This window comes from Erythranthe guttata, chromosome 13, assembly GCF_056151865.1.
Source record: "Erythranthe guttata isolate IM_541 chromosome 13, IM_541, whole genome shotgun sequence".
In the NCBI taxonomy this organism is placed as follows: Eukaryota; Viridiplantae; Streptophyta; class Magnoliopsida; order Lamiales; family Phrymaceae; genus Erythranthe; species Erythranthe guttata.
In genome coordinates, this window is record NC_142545.1 from 19,305,219 (window position 1) to 19,322,369 (window position 17,151).

Below are 17,151 nucleotides of genomic sequence, written 5' to 3' on the forward strand. Positions count from 1 at the left end.
TTGCTATAAAGTACTTCTTATTCAATTGCCTTGTTTATATAGCCTGCTTGCATCTTCTAACTTCAGTTTTGAATTCATTAAGTATAGTACTTCTAGATGAATTTAATTCTATCTTGAATGGCTATTACATGCGTTACTGGTTTAATAAAAGGGTATGGAGATGGGGATCAGGTTTAACCCGATGAAAATCCAAATAGTGATAATATGCTATTAACGATGGGTTATAAAATTGCTAATAATAGTCGAGAACACAAATTAACACCTTGAAATCTTCACATTAAGTGGCTAATAATAGTCGAGAACATATTTGATAACACTTTGAAATCTTCATATTAAGTGACTTATTTGATTACATGATTGAAATCGATCATGATTTTTGAAATGGCCATGACTGTGTTAGGAAGAAATTGGAAATTATGTTTTTTCTTCTTTATGTGTGGAGGATTGTGAGTTCTCGAGTAAACTGATGAATGAAGAAAAACGACGACTGCGTGAAACATTTCGTGTAAGCAGACTTGTGTTTGATTTTGATTTTTCTATGAATGAGGATTTTGAGAATCAGATTTTTTGCAAAAAACGAAGTTACTCATCATCAAGAAGAGAACACATAATTTATTCATACAAGTTTACTTATTTGATTACATTATTCAAGGGTTCAAGATTTTCTAGATTACCAACATGACTCCTTGTTCACTTTGTCGTATGTAGCTGAGAAGAAATTCAAACTTCTGTCTCTTTTTTTTAAATATAAATATAAATATACTTAATACCTGTAATTGGAATTTTTTTAATTCTCGAAGTCTATGGAATGTTGTCCTTAATTTTTTACATATCATCTTTCTATTTGAGCTCCCCCTTCTGGACTTTTCCTTTTTATTAGTTTGGAAGATATATAACGATTTCATTAGCTTTTCTATTAAATTTATACTACACTACTTTTATAGGTAAGATAATACTTTATTTTTAATTTTTTAAAATAATTTATTTGCAAAAAAACATTATATTACTTTAGAATAACATGCACATCTCATGTTCGTACTAATATTAAATTGGTTTTAATTAGTTGCGGTCCTTTTCCTTGACCAAACGGTCCGTGGCGACCTTGACAATTTCTACGTAAAGTCTAAATTCCTTATTTCTGTTCCTAATATGGGCCGGGTCGAACGAGCCCTCGACGAAGTCACGCCTGCAGCTGTCCAACTCTTCAACAGTATCTTCGATCTGGATAGGAATATTCTGATAATGATCGGAATCTAAGTTTATCTTTGCTAGATAGAGGTTGCGGTTAGCGTCGTTGTAATTCTTCGAGCACGACAGATACTTTTCTTTCAATTTCTCGTCTTTGGAACCCTGGTAAAGCCGATTAAGAAGGTCATTGATTGCATCGGATTTTGCTATTGCCAGGTCGATTACGACACCAGCCACGCCTTTGAAATCCGACTGGTTGAACCTGTTGATCTCGGATTTGACGAAGTACAAGCACTCTTTTGTTCTATTTGTCTGGGAGCAGAGATTTCTTAGGTCTTTCTCGATCTCTGATTTCTCTCTGCGACCCAATGAAGAGGGAACTGCAATTGCGAGTACAAGAGCAATGAAGATTATTCTGTGCAAATAGTAAGCCATTTTTTTTTCTTTCTTCTTTTTATGGAATGAATTACTTCTTCAAATGCCTTGTTTATATAGCAGCAAGTGCCATTAATTCTCTTGAAGATATTTAATGCTTGCATGTCTTCAGTTTTGAATTCATTAAGTATGGTACTTGTATTTAATTCTATATCTTTAATTGTGATTTTTAACCGGCATAGTATACAAGATGTTTGTCATAAACAATCAACAAATCGTTCATATAACTGTCTCACTTATATTAACCGGTTGGTAAAATCACCAAAAACTGTGTACAGTATACATTTTCGGTGAAAATCAATGAAATTTTGAATACTTTTTTTTTAATATTTTTTAACACATACATATGTAATATGAAAATGTTTATTCATTTTTAGCCAATAAATAGTTCTATAAATTATTCTCAATATTTTTTAATAATCGAGCAAAATCACATAAAATTCTGTACAATGGAACACATTTTTTGTTGAAATGGAATTTCTTCATTTTTTTGGGTAATACTCAAATATATAAAATATGTATTGTCATTATTAGTCAATAAATAATTCATCTAGAAGTTGTTTCACTAATTTTTTAATAGTCGACCAAAAATACAAAAAATTGTATACATTAGCACGCGCATTTTGCAAGAAAATCGTTTAAATTTCTAAAAAAAATTATTATTTTTTAACTTCAAATTATATTAGTAGTCAAGAACTATAGTTCATCGAAAAATCATTTCACCAGTTCTACAATTGAGCAAAATCACAAACAAGCTAAAGATCGATGAAGTTTCCAAATCTTCTTCTTTTAAATAATGTTTCAAACTCATATATAATATAGAAGATGTTTATCCATAAGAATAAAAAAGAAATTTCGTGAAGAAAATATACATGTTGAATGGATGGAGCCAAAAGAGACCCCTTTATACATCGTTTCTACCCTCTGCCCGTACAAAATTTTGACAAAGTTGCAAAGATTATTCGAGGGCCTTCCAATCCTCTAGGATTCCGAAAATGCGGGAGCAACACTACAAACTTTCCGATTGAAAGTTTGGCAAGAGCCACAAACTGTATCGTGAAAGCAAACGCAAATACTGAAACCCCACATTTGTTCGAACCAACAGCCCAAATAATATACAAGGAAAGCAAAATCCGCGTCTCACGACTCTGCAAACTTCTCAGTTTGACTTTATCCGAGATGGTCAACGCTCCAAATTCATTGGATTGTCCTGGTTAATCTGCACTTGGAAATGAAGATTGTATCTGAATAATTCAAACTACATAGCTTCAATAGCTCGGCCGCCCTCTGCTTGAGTGCTGGATTGCAACCGCTCTGGATTACAAGAAGTAGCTTTGCAGCAAGACCTGCATCCACAGCTACGGATGAGCATTCCTCCGGCGATAGTTTGCACACAGACAACAAGATCGAAAGAGCATATTCTGTACAGCTTTCGGATATTCTCATCAGTATCTTTACCATACTAGGTATAGTTTTCGAACAATCCCTCAAAGCCTGTCTCCCTTCGGGCACACAAGACAGAGCATCCAATATAAACAAGGCTAACTCCAAGCACTCTTGATTCAAGAGTGGTATCAATTCGACTAATTGAGGTATTGCTCCAATGCTCACAATCAAACCCCGTACCTGATTATGCATGCTAATTTGCTTGAGAAGACTAAGCCCCGGTAAATGACCGTTTGGGTGTTTCTTATCTTTAACCAACCTCATCAAAGCAACCAACAAGCTATGGCTCGAGATTATTTCTGCACGGAAGTCTTTCTCCTCCATCAATCGCTCGATAAGACGAACACAATTGACTTTCGTTTCTAAAGACCCTTCGTTTAAAGTATCCACAACGGACGATATCTTTGCGGGCTGCATCAAATTCGACCTCGATTCAGAATTTAGTGTCAAATTCACGAGAATGGCGATGACTTCACAGCCTACGGAATACGAGGTAAAGGGACCGAGTAAAGACGAAAGAAGAGCAACCCCTCCTTCGTCAACGACCGTTTTCCGAGCGGTCGAATGGTTCGCCACGACTTGCTTGAGCTCTTTGAGGGTTTGGATTCTCGCCTGGCCTTTAACTTTTTTAAGAGTGCCGAGAAGATCGGATGTTCTTCCCTGCGCATCTTCGGATCTCTTCTTCATCTGCACATACTTTTGAGAGAACCAAGTGTAGATTAAATGGTGGAGCGTACTGTTCGGCATAATCGTGTCGTCCCAGAGTTCTTGCATAGTGGTGGGGCAAGTGTAGTGGCCCAAGCTGAACCATTTGAGGATGTTGGATTTCTCGTAGGTTTGCCCTGTGCAAAGGGTGACAGGCTCTTGCATTGGTTCAAGAGAAATTGGGCAAACAAAAACCAATGGCACTTCTGGTAAATTCAGCTCCTCAATCATCTTCTTCAGATCCAATTTCTCACCAATCCCACCTCCACCGTAAATCGCAGCTGCTGCAACACCATGCTTCGCCTCTGTATTTAGATCTAATATAAGACCATCTCCAAAACCCTCAAATCCAAGTAGCCCATCTCTCTTTGAAGGCTGATACATAGGCATATTGCCAATCCTCTTCTAGGGTTTACAAAAAAAAAAAAAAAAAAAAAATCCCCAATAATTGAAGAAGACGAACCCCCCTTCAGAAAAAAACCAAAGGCTTTCAAGGAAACAAGAACACATGTGTGGAGTGGAAAAGGCTAAAGAGAGAATGGAACCAAGCAGCATTCCACTCTTTCAAAAGGTACATCTTTCCTCTCTCTCTCTCTCTCTCTCTTACTGCTTTCTCTCTCTAGTTCACTTTATCTGATTTTGTTTCTCTCTCTAGTTTAGTGGTCAAAACTCAAAAAGAGCAGCACAATCATACAGCACATCATCAGATCATTCACAATCAACACTCTTCCCCAAAAGAAAAAAAAGGAAAAATATAAATCAATTCAAGCCTCTAAAAAAAGTTGAAACCACCACCGCGCACACAAAAAATGGGGGCTGAATAAGCAATGAATCTGGCCCTAACAGAGATCTAGAAAAATAAAATGCGACAAAAGAATAGAAAGAATCAAAGAAACGAAGCTCTCAAACCTGTGAAAATGAGAGACTAGAGAGAGAAATTCACAGATAATTGGAGAGGAGAGAGAAAGGGCTGTTTTCTCCTTTTCCTTGTTGACTACATTGAATAGTAGTAACACGCATACTTGTAATGTTTATTATCTGTTAATTTCCCTATTTAAAAAAAAATTAATTAAATAAAAGGAAAGTATTAAAATATAGACAGAGGAGGAGATACGAATTTCAATAGCTTTATTTATTTTTTTATTTTGAATTAAAAAATATATAAAAAAGGTTGGAAATTCGATAAAAAAGTTGGGAGCAACAACACCTTGACCGCCGTGACAGTGTTGCTTTGACTGTACACGCCCCATCCTTTTCTTTATGTGGCTTTTCACTGCTTAATCATATTTAATTAAATACTAGTTTTTAAACATATTAAATTATTAGTTCAATAATTTAATATTTTAGTACTATTGATTTATAAAAATTTATACTACATTCACTTTGATAATAAATATTGTAATTATATTTTTATTTACAAAATATACGCTTATTTATATTTTGTGTTACAAGCGTTATTGTGTGGGGCCCACACATAGAATATAAATATCCGGAAAATGACGACAGCGAAGAGTTTGACCGGGACAGTATATATTGGGCCCGCTGTGTTCTGTAAGGGGCCCATGGGCCCTTTTGTTTGACTATAACTGCTTTCTTTGCCTATCTATCTGCCCAATCACTTGCTACGCCAATTATCTGCCCCCTAATCGATCAAAAAAAAAAAATCTGCCCCCTAATTCGTTACATTATTATACATACATATTAGTTAATTGTTTTCCGTTGAGTAAAATTATATGAGTTTTTTTTTTCCTCAAAATTAAAAAATAAATATTAAAAAATAAATAAATATTTTAAGTGGGGTATTGTTTATCAAATGATAACAAAAAAACAAATGAAAAGGTGAGCAGTCAGACCCCAGTGCACGTGGGGTGGAGCATCCTTGCTCGTGTTTGTCTGGATGACTACACACATACTGAGATTCAAACACAATTACTATAAAATAAATATTTCCGTATTAAATATAAGTTAATTTTAATATCACTTAAACAATAAATTAATACATAATTTTGAAAATCAAGAACAATAATAGGGGCAAGCAAGCAAATGCATAAAAAATTAAAACAAAGTGGAGAAGAGCACGAGGGATTGCCTACTCTTAACAGATGGGCGTTGAACAGATGTTCGTTGTTGACTCAGATCCACACCAATGATTTTTTTTTAAAAATTTACAATAATACCACCACCACCACGCGCCGGAGTTAACCAATAAGAATTCGACAAGTCGTGCAGCATATACAATCAGCATTTTATATATGAGATAAATATATATGTATGCATGTAATTGCTTTGTCTCTGTGTGTGTGTACATGTGTTATGTCTGCATCTATGTGCACGAAATCCGTGTAAGCAAACTATGCATGTGCATACAGGGAGTTTAAGTACATCACCGTATTTTCTCGATGCTATCCTTCTAACCGACTCCTGATACAGCGATACCTGTTAATTAGTTAGCAACACAACATTCGTTAAACAACATGGTTTCATATATTATATTTACTTCGTTAGACAAAATCTCCCGTTGATCCCCGTTTATCAGAACGAGAAAATGGAGAATCGATATTACCTTATTTTCCAGAAAGCATAGTGTAGGTATTGCAGAATTAGTTTTGGCTCTATAACCGAGTCGTCCATTCTTCAAACGTAATCTGCAATCAAAACTCCGATGAACTATTTTATTTTATTTATTTTTTTATTGTGAATAACTCTTTCTACAATGCCAGTTGTGACCGTATGTCACGTGTCTATCAAATTCCGCAACATCGGTTCAGCTCATATACAGAATATACACGTACGTAGCACAAGTATGGCAAAAGGTGAATATATACAAATCTAAATTTATATCATCGTGCAATTCCCCTTTCTCCTAGATGTTTTACTCGTCTATTTCTAATCTGAGGGGAGTCGTCACTCGAGTATTTCAAACCACTTTCAGTTGAAACAGTTGAAGCGGACGAATCTAGTATTGAACTCGATTCTGATTCAGATTGTTTCTTGCGATTTCTGAAACTCTAGGAAGCGAGTTGTTGAGGTGGTCTATCTTCAGCAGCTACTCGACCTAATATGTTCATCACGGTTGGGAAGAATCTTGTTGACAGGGCAATAAGCCCGGTAAACTGCAAATATATTATATTCCAGGGTGAAGTTTTAAACCCAGAAATTAGCTATACGGATACAATTATCGAGCAAAAATTACTTACAGCGCCGTTTCGGAACAATCCTGGAATATCTATCTGTACCCATATGGCTTTCACAAGCAGGAATGTAACAAACAGTACGAGGAGGTAAAGAGGATTCCTGTTTCAGCAGCATAAAAAGATAGTTACGCAACGAATTGTGTTTAAAGAATGTGAAATAGCGATTACCTTAAAATAAGCATGAATTCGTTGAACCCGAGAATAATCATTGCAACGATTGCCCACGGAGGAGGTAACCAATTGCTACCTCGCTTGCATGCCTCCTGTAATTTTTCTTTATTTTTAAAATCCATAACTAGAGAAACCATAAATAATACAAATAAACCTTAAACAACACCTGTGCAGAAATTGCCTGGGCGACCGTGTATTCAGTTTCTGCCTTAAACTGTTTCCACAAAGCTTTGCATTGAACTGGTGTGATCAACGTCTTTTCTGGAGGGACCTATTACAACCTCCAACTCATGATACACAAACATATGTCTGTAAAATAAAATTAAAAATAATAATACACGCTGCATCGATGGTCAATACCTCTTCCCATGTGCTTGAAGCAAGAACATCTCGAGAAATTCCAATGCCCGTTTTCTGGGAATCGATGACGTCTGTTCTGTCCATGAGTGCAGAAAAAAGAGCATTTTCTACACTATCCTTTCTGTCGTCCAAACGTATTATGACAACTGTTGACAAAAGCTTCAGACACTGCAAAAGAATAATTTCTCGCGTCAACAATTAATCCAATTATAACAGATTTTTAATCGCCTTCAGACATTATTACCTCACGTCGGGCCTCCTTAGTAATTGCTTTAATGTCTTCTTTTCCTGTCCAAACCCTCGGCATCGAATCCTCGTCATGGTTGAAGACAGTAGCAAATCTGAAAGTTTCCGATGTTAAACAATTACAAGAGCAGGGTTTTAAACAAAGCAAAAAATGCACAAAGAGATATTAGTCGAACCTATCCTTCATGCGAATAAGAATTTTCCCAGCTTCCTCTCTTGATTTCCTCTCCACCAGCTGTACACCATATCCTTTCAAACTTAGCACCATGTGTTCGACTGTTGCATGGTCCAATTCATAACCAGCTATAGCAGAAGAGAAAGCAGATGCAGCTATATCGTTTTCGCGTTTCAGAAGATTCCTAATAGATGCCCATGTGTCGGCCCCACCAGCCTCAAATAGGGACTCTAATGGTTCGGTGAGAGCTGCAGAAAGTCGCTTCTGCATGTGACAAACAAAAGCAGAATTATTTAATATCACGAAAATTAGAGTAAGCTAAAAAAAGATTATATTAAGGTATTAACCATGAAAATTACCTCATACTCAGCTAATACTTCAGACAACTTCTCACTACGAACAAGAGATGCATGAGCTTCAATATCACGTTGAAGTTTTTCATGCACTTTAGAAGTGTCCCAATTGGCTTGCTCTATGGCAGCATCTGGAAAATTTTGTATAATTAAGATTTTATGTGAAAAGACAAAAATTAAGTTGATTACTCATGCTTGTATGATTATTATGCACCTGAACATCCACGATCGAACTCGAGCATTGACGAATGCTGACATGTACGAACAGATGCAGCAAAACGTTCTCCTCTACCCACAAGTTTTTCCAGTTGAGTTTTGAAGCTTTCAAATGCATTTGTACGTAGATGCCCCAACATGGTAATAAACGATGGATAAACCAACTGCAAAATACATAATACAAATAGTATCAAATTTAGTCAGTTATTAACAAGGAAAGGACACCAAGAAAATTTCTCTTCTCTTGCCTGCAAGGCCTTCGATTCCAGATATTGGCGTTTTGCTTTTCTTACATCATCTTCAAAATATATAGTTTCCACGTCATATCTGTCATAGATGAAATAGTTTCAGTAATTTCTGAATCGTCAAGCAAATCATAAAAAATCGTATACAACAGCACACGGTTTTTGCTAAAAATCACTGAAATGTTCAAATCTTTTTCTAACATTTAAACACCGAAATATATAGTATAGAAGATTTTTTATAATTAGTCAAGAAATCGTTCATCGAAAAGAAATTCACTTATTTTTTTAATATTCAAGCAAAATCACAAAAAAATGTATACTATATAGCACACAAATTTTGCTAAAAACGCTGAAATGTTCAAATCAATTTTCTATATTTGTTCATACCCAAATATATAGTATATCAAATGTTTATATATAAGTAATCAAGAAAATTTTATTTAAACAAAATTCACTAAATTTCGAATCATAAAGCAAAATCACAAGAGTCGTATACTTATCACACGCTTTTTGCTAATTACACATAAGGAAAAGTAACTGCATTGAAGGTATTTAACACTGTGAACTTACTCAGAAAGATATTTCTTCAAGATTGAGCTTGTACTATTTCCGAAGCCTGCAATAGCACCATTCTGTACAGCTTGTTCCAACGCTAACCAGTCCTGTATTAAATTAAGAGTTAACAAACGCGCACTTGGTATAATGCAAGTTCAGAAAGAAGGAGAGAACCTTATCAGCTGCCAAGCTACTGAACTTCTCATCGGCAATCTCTTCACAGCGCACAGTTGCAACCATGACCTGGCGAAAAAAGAGTAGCATGCTTTAAGAAGAAAAAAAGCCGTCTAATCCTCGTTACAATCTCAACACAAATACGTATATGTGTGTGTGTATATATATACATACACACCTTGTGAGCGGGAAGGTCAAGGTCCTTATTTTCTTTGATAATTCTCCATATTTGCTCTGCACTGAAAGAAAATCCTGAAGCAGGTACAACACCCCGTCTATCACCAGCAAGCCCTCCAGGAGATATTGAGTAGAAAAATTGCTGCTTAAGTTGGGCAACCTGCAAACGAGACTCTTAGTTGTAGCGATGTTGCGATAAATCATTAATAAGAACAAAAAAAATATAGAGTTTCTGTAGTTACACCTCTTCTTTGAATTTTTCTTCCTTCTCCTCATAACTGGACAAGGCAATAACTTGCACCTTCAAGACCAAGTACGACGAGTATAAATAAGAAATGAACATTGGGGAACTAGTATTATCAAAGAGAATATTTGCAGGATATTATTCTTACATTGAAAAATTCACTGAGAGTAGTTTCCTTGTATGCTTGGGGCTTGGAAACTGTTTCCCATATCTGAAACGGGAAGATAAAATAATATCCGAAATAAGACCTTCAATTAATAAATAATTTAAAATTTTCAAGGCAATAATAGAATAATTTGGTCCAATACCTTCTGGATATCCTCTCTCAAGATAGGCTCCAAATATTCGAACGGGGTCTACATGTATACAAGACAATGATCACTTCAAGAAAAACACTGACGGATGAAGAGAGCAAAATACTTGACTTCCTAACATACCTTTGTTTTGTCACGTATAACAAAGAGTAGTGTCGTTTTACGAGGACTAAATAAGCGCATCATAACCTATCAAATAATAAAAGAAACTATGATAAGCAAAGAAGAATTATGCCATACAAATCTCAAATATAAGGCTATGAACCTGAAACACAGTTTTTAGAAGAGGCCTATTGGCAGCTTGCTCCCGACCAATATCATGGCACCACCTGCAAACATATGCAGACACTTGAGAATCGAAAAACTGGTTATTATCGGAGATTTAAATGAATAATAATGCCCAACTTTTATTTCTGAAACGTAGCAAATTAGTGCCCTGGAACCGTGGAGCTAAGTCGCAAAACTTACATGTTTATAAGGACAATGTCAGCGACCGCTAGAGCAAATAATGCACTTTGTTTCTCAAATGTTGTATCATCCTGAAACCATATATTTAACATAAATTGAAGTGTTCCGCTGGCTGGGCTAATACGGGAGATTAGTGAAGAAACTGCCGATTGGCAAATTAGTAAGGAAATTCTGCCGTTTTATCCTTTGTTTTATCAATTTCTCCATATTGAAAGCAAAACAATTCATAAAACCGTATTATCATAGACAAAACATAAAGGAGAAAAAAAATACCTCGCCCCTTTCTCTGCCATCTGTACCCTCCAAGTCCATGACAATAGTAAGTGGCTCGATGCCAACAGCCTTCGCTATCCATATTCCCTTTGTCGTCTGGTTCCTAGTTTAATGTAACCAAAAGATAGCATGTAACGTATTTGATTGTCTCAATCGTACGTCGGTGAATGTATATAAAAAGAAACTGAAGGCAAACATTGTTCTAACCTTCCCATGAATGCATCCATCTCCCTGAAGTTTGTACAAAATAGATGATTCAACAAAGTGCTTTTCCCTGTGAATTAGACCACCAATCAGCTGTTATGACTTATAACTTATAAGTGATTAAAATAAAAAAAACATCGATCGTACTCCGTACGTGATCCAGATTCCTGGCAACGAATCTATGAAATTATGAATTCATGTTGGTAATGATAACTACCCACCACCGTCAATCAGAATTCCAATTTGAGGTTGCCGTAATAAACTCAATCCAGAACAATGAAATAATTAAGATTTTAAGTTGATAACATAACAAAAAATCAACAACAAACTAATGAAAATTGAATTGAAAATTGAAGTGGATAGGCAAGAGTAAATCAATACTTTCAAGTAGGCCATGATTTACAAACACTTTCGCAATTGTGAAATAATCAAGTCAAGTTTACAATCGCCACTAATTAAATAGCTGAAGAATCGAAAACTCTTATCACACTGCTAAAGTTGTGCGGACAAAGAACATACCACTGCTCTGGGGCCCCATAATGGCAACGATCGCATACGAGAGTCCACATGCCTGAAACTTAATGGAGTCGACAAAATTCCGTAAACCCGCCGCGTTGAATTCTCCGCCGCCGCCGATCAGCTGCGTGGGGAAAGAATCTCCGGCCATCTCAGCCACCGAACGGTGTGGTGTGTGCGAAAACAGGGGAATTTGAATTTTTGGGAGCAGGGAGAGAAGGTGGTAGAAGTTTAGAACATCCTGAGAAGAAAGGAAAGAATAATATTATTGAAATTTAACCTAGATTCCCGTTTTTTATTAAGACACGTGTTAAGAAAATTACCAAATAATTTACCGTTCAACTTATGGTAAAACTTTCCTTATCCGTTTTTCCAGTGCCACCATCTTGGACAGCTGGCGGAGTTTACCGTTGTTACTCGGAGGATATTATAGTAAATTACTGAAAAATATTTATATTCTACAAAATTCCGGGCTCCGCTTATGGGCTTCTACTATTGCGGGCCTACAGTGGGCCCATTTGATAATTTGGGCCTGGTTCATAGCCCGATATAAGTTGGGCCGTAACCCGAAATACGAGAAAACAGAGGACAGGCTAGAGTCCAAGAACTAACAACGACAGTGACGTGTAAGGGTGTGAGTGGGTCCCGAGGAAGCCGTCCTTGTTCGGTCAAAGAAGCAGAGGCAGTCAAAGAAAGAATGGCCCCACTCTGCAGTCCTAGCTGGCATGATATAAAAGCCCGAATAAAGTTCAATGACGTGGCACACCCAGCTTTAAATGCTCCTGACGTCAACAGATGAAATTGACATCTGTATTCCCCCCATTGGACCTAACTGTTCATTAATTTCCCTTTCCTCCCTCAAAACCTACCACCACACCACCCTGAATGAGAATAAATATTTGGATTTCAGATTTATTTTAGGATAATTAATTATTTATATCTCAATTAAATATATACTACTTATCATCCAAAATAATATTGTTTATTTTAAAGTCAAAAAATCTAGACGAGCGTATCAAAAAGTGAGCTAGGTGTGCTGTTAATTATTATTGCATGGTGCATAATATATAGTATATTAATATGGGATTAATTAGAGTCAGAAATTTAATGATTAGTGCACTATATATACTATATATCGATCAGTGGTGCATGTAGCTAGCGAATCTTGTCCTATTGGAATAAGTGTTATGGTAATAAAGAACTACCACAATCACACCAATTCACCTGATGCTGCATGATTAGTGAAACTAACTGCACACACTTTATTTTTTTTTCTAGCTAAATTCGCATGTATATATATGCATGGTCTAAGTACGTTTTTCTACAGCCCTAATTGGATATTATGCATGTTTTCCTGATTGGTAATCAAGCAACTAATCCCATGCAATGGTTGAAATTGTTATCTGATGGTCTCTAATTAGTTACTTATATAATATACCATCTTCTGTTTGTTGTCAAACAAGAAAAATGTGGTGGTATATGATTAATGTAGCAGCTGTGGATATATTTTCCACTCTGTTGGCAGTCAAATTCACAGTTTTTTTCTCTCTCTCCCATGCAAGAAACGCTGTAATTCATCCCACTCATCATCCCATCCACCTCTCTCTCTCTCTCTCTCTCTCTCTCTCTCTCTCTCTCTCTCTCTCTCTCTCTCTCTCTCTCACACACACACACACACACACACAGACACACAAATTTTCTTGGGGTTGTGGGATGTGTCAGGTTGAATGGAATTTTTTGGCCTTTTCTTATCATAATAGATACCCTCTCTCTCTCCTCTCTCTCTCTCTCTTCTCTCTCTAGATCTCTCTCTCAGTTTTCCATGACTTTGGGTCGGAGGGTTATTAGTGAGTAGAATAATTAGTAGTTTCAGATATATGAACTTTTAGCTTTCAAGATTTTCCATGATTTTAAGCTAAAGTGAAATACATGAATGATGGTGATTACTGATGCAACTTCACCTCACTTGCTTTCTCCCATAATTCATGATCTTTTCAATTCGCAAAACACACACCACCACACACACACACATATACATACATACTCACACATGGTTAATTATTTTATTTCCCTGAACTAGACTCCATATTGACCATTTACCTTTGCTTTGAACACCACCATTTTTGATGATATAAAGATTCAAATTTTACATATATTATAAAGAAAGAAAACCCCCTTTTTTTCTTCATCTCTCTCTCTCTCTCCAGTTGTCACTGTATACTCCCCACTCCTTCCAAAACCCCAAAAAAAAAGAGAAAAAAACACATCCACACGCACACTGTCTCTGTCTGAAATTCACTGCGGTCGAGATTAACATATTGTTTGGTTGCATGGATCTGACTGTAGCTAATCGAGGTGGCAATATTAATAATAATAATGTATCGAGGGAGTACAGAAAGGGTAACTGGAACATTCAAGAAACAATGGTCCTGATTGAAGCTAAGAGAATGGACGATGACCGACGAATGAAGCGGCTCGGCGATACGGCTGAGAGGGGTAAGCCGGCTGAGCTGAGATGGAAATGGGTTGAGGATTATTGCTGGAAGAATGATTGTTTGAGAAGCCAAAATCAGTGCAATGATAAGTGGGATAATCTGATGAGGGATTTCAAGAAAGTTAGGGATTACGAGCGGAGAGTGGCGGAGCGAGGTTTTGCCGATAGTAAATCTTATTGGAGGATCGAAAAGAATGAGAGGAAGGACAACAATTTGCCTTCCAATATGTTGCCCCAGATATACGACGCCCTGGTCGCCGTCGTCGAGAGGAAAGATCATAGGGTCGTGGTGGCGGCGCCGCCGCCGCCGCCGCCGCCGGTTGGTGGTGGTTCCAACTCAAATATTGCGCCGCCCCCTGCAGGTAATGTTGTGGGGAAATCTACTATTGTTTATGCTCCAATGCCGCCGCTGCCGCCTCCGGTACAGCAGCAGTATCCTAATATTGTTCAGGCTCGGCCGGTGCTGCTACCGTTGCCTCCGCCGCCGCCCATTGCTACTATTCCCTCTTCTCAGCCCATGCCCACAGTAGGTACTCTCTTTTTTAATTACAAAAAAAAGAAAAAAAAAAAAAAAACCATATTCTTGATCGTTGTCCAATATCCATCAAATTGACATGATTTGTTTAATTAATTAATTTGCGTGAAATATTATAATTGGCCCCACTTGGGAATATTACTTTTATATTGTTGTCGGAATTGATATTTTAGTAATTAATTATGAGGTTAATTAATATAGAATTTGGTGATAGTCAGATTCGGATACTAGTGAGTACTCAGACTCACCGGCGAAGAGGAGAAGAAAGAGAAGAGGCGGCGGAGAGGAAGGAACAAGCGGCGGCGGCGGAGATACGGCGGCGTTGCAGGAAGTAGGGAGTGCAATAACAAAGAGCGCGTCGATGATAGCAGAAGCGATACAGTCGTGCGAGGAGAGAGAAGAGAGAAGGCACAGACAAGTGTTGAGGGTGCATGAGAGAAGACTGCAGATCGAAGAGTCAAAGGCTGAGATCAATAAACAAGGTATTAATGGCCTTGTCGACGCCATTAACAAGCTCGCTACTTCAATCCTTGCTTTGGCTGCCACCAACAAAAACAACCAACCACCACCACCACCCTCTTCTTCCAAATAGTACTACCACCACCCCTACCTAATAATAATATCAATTAGTAAATACATATATATAATTATATCTATTATAAATTAAAACTCTTGATTATTTAGTTAAATTATAATATAATTTAACCATTGCTATATTAATTAATTAATTAATTACTTCTATAATATTTATATATTTTTATTGGCACAATCGATGTGCATTGTAAAGACTACTCTCGATCGATCTCAACTATCCGAATTATTTGAGTTGTTGACGATCTATTAGATGCTACATCTAATTATATATATAATAGTCGGAGTAGTATTTGGTGTTTGATTAACATATATATATATATATTGGATAATTGATAAATAAATGATGCAATTATCTATTATAAATGTGATTAATTAATGAATTGTAATTGTGGTCAAAGGAAGGGGAGAAAAAAGAGTCGAGATCGAAGGGGAGTCAAAAATGCAGAGTGGCCATATAAGCGTTATTATTGGTGTCAGCGTAGTTGTAATGTTTATTATCAAAGGCCTCTCTCTTTCTTTCTCTCTCTTGCTCTCTCTCTCTGCTGCAGCACTGTGTACTCTATAAAGTTTGCCCTTTCCCTTTCCCATCACACACACCACTCATTCACTCTCTCTCTCTCTCTACTCTACTCTCTTTCTCTCTCATCTTTTTTCTTCTGACAAAAATTTAAAAAAGAAAAGAAAAGAAAAAAAAAGGACGCAATGGGTATTTCAGCTTTTTATCCCATTCGTGAGACCGACTGTCACCTCTCCACTCTTCTTCGTTGGACCAAATTATTTGCGCATAAATTACAGACCCAGAGAGATATATTTTTTATATATATAATATATCATTTCATTTCATCATAGGAATCTAATATGACATTACATTACTTACTCACTGCTGAAATTTAAATAAATCATTATATTAAATTATATAATTTTATATCATTGTGTGGTGGTGCTGCCGACAAAGGCCCGTTGCCATTTTATTTATTTTTAGAGGATTCCTAAAGCTAAAAGTCAATTCGCACGGCTACACGGTTACAACTTTTAAAATGAAAAAATCGAAAAATTATTTTAAATAGCTTACTTAAACTTTTTATATCAACCACTAATAACACTAAGAGTTGGACTAGTTGCCCGCATGGGTGTGCTCAACTGGTTCCGGAGGTGGTAAGTTGGTGCAAGGTCCTAGGATCGAATCCTGGCAGCCGCAGTGTGGGAATTTCAACTCCAATGAGGGTTGGATTCTTGTGGGCACCAGGTCCGGGTCCGGGTCGTTGAGTTACCATAATTTACATTCCTCTATCAATCTTTGTCGGGCCAAGGGATGGGTGCCCTGGGGGCGAGGGATTTCGCCTTTTGGTGCAAGAGTTGGACTAATTCGAAAGAAATGTTTTCGTTTGTAACTGTATATTTTATTTGTTATTTTAAATGAAGGAATTTTGAGAAGGCTCTAAAACTTAAAACTACTAAAAATAGTTTTTTTTTTTTTTTTATGAATAATATCTATTTTTGGAATACAAATTTCTAATTAAATCGGTACTCGTCTCATAATAAATAATCGGGTCCCTAATGAGTGCATGATTTGCATTCTATTTCATTACTTTCAGACATGGATTATTGCTCGTTTTATGGTGTACTTAGTGTTCTGTAGGCAAACATGCATTAACGCATGGATAATGAGTGAAAAGTACAAGTATCAACGTCCGGAGAAGAAATTAATAAGTGTTGTTGTTTGCAATTTTGGTCATATCGCACTCGTATGATCTTCAAATGACATGATTTGAGGAGCGAAAATATAACTCTAAATTATCCAAATTGTGGATATTTATGGATAATTATCTAAATTTAATGTTTACATAGTCTGTGCCTCCTCACATCACA

The 17,151-nt window shown here is 36.6% G+C and overlaps 4 protein-coding genes across 5 annotated transcripts; 1 reads left to right on the forward strand and 3 right to left on the reverse strand.

Moving 5' to 3' along the window:
- Positions 1-1,059: 1,059 nt before the first annotated feature.
- Positions 1,060-1,623, reverse strand: LOC105950934 (pectinesterase inhibitor-like). The gene has a single exon (XM_012974322.2). The coding sequence runs from the start codon at positions 1,621-1,623 to the stop codon at positions 1,060-1,062; it is 564 nt and encodes a 187-aa protein (XP_012829776.2).
- A 771-nt stretch (positions 1,624-2,394) lies between these two features.
- Positions 2,395-4,994, reverse strand: LOC105950933 (ARM repeat superfamily protein). The gene has a single exon (XM_012974321.2). The coding sequence runs from the start codon at positions 4,162-4,164 to the stop codon at positions 2,821-2,823; it is 1,344 nt and encodes a 447-aa protein (XP_012829775.2). The 5' UTR covers positions 4,165-4,994; the 3' UTR covers positions 2,395-2,820.
- Positions 4,995-6,444: 1,450 nt separating this feature from the next.
- Positions 6,445-11,941, reverse strand: LOC105950932 (protein ROOT HAIR DEFECTIVE 3 homolog 2). Its single transcript, XM_012974320.2, has 22 exons — positions 11,663-11,941; positions 11,147-11,213; positions 10,940-11,042; positions 10,667-10,737; positions 10,464-10,527; positions 10,322-10,387; positions 10,193-10,240; positions 10,033-10,095; positions 9,885-9,941; positions 9,642-9,800; positions 9,464-9,532; positions 9,305-9,396; positions 8,738-8,816; positions 8,488-8,653; positions 8,280-8,404; positions 7,922-8,184; positions 7,744-7,840; positions 7,500-7,667; positions 7,306-7,410; positions 7,137-7,231; positions 6,972-7,068; positions 6,445-6,887 (listed from the first exon to the last, which is right to left on the reverse strand). Exons 1-22 carry the CDS (start codon positions 11,808-11,810, stop codon positions 6,783-6,785), a joined length of 2,307 nt encoding a protein of 768 aa, XP_012829774.1. The 5' UTR covers positions 11,811-11,941; the 3' UTR covers positions 6,445-6,782.
- A 1,276-nt stretch (positions 11,942-13,217) lies between these two features.
- LOC105950931 (hydroxyproline-rich glycoprotein family protein) lies at positions 13,218-15,528 on the forward strand. 2 transcript variants are annotated; one of them, XM_012974319.2, is made up of 2 exons: positions 13,218-14,679; positions 14,903-15,528. In XM_012974319.2, the coding sequence occupies exons 1-2, from the start codon at positions 13,990-13,992 to the stop codon at positions 15,278-15,280; spliced, it is 1,068 nt and encodes a 355-aa protein (XP_012829773.2). In that variant the 5' UTR covers positions 13,218-13,989; the 3' UTR covers positions 15,281-15,528. The 2 variants fall into 2 exon arrangements, with proteins under 2 accessions (XP_012829773.2, XP_012829771.2); XM_012974317.2 differs by having other exon boundaries at positions 13,219-14,683; positions 14,907-15,528.
- The last annotated feature ends 1,623 nt before the right edge of the window (positions 15,529-17,151 follow it).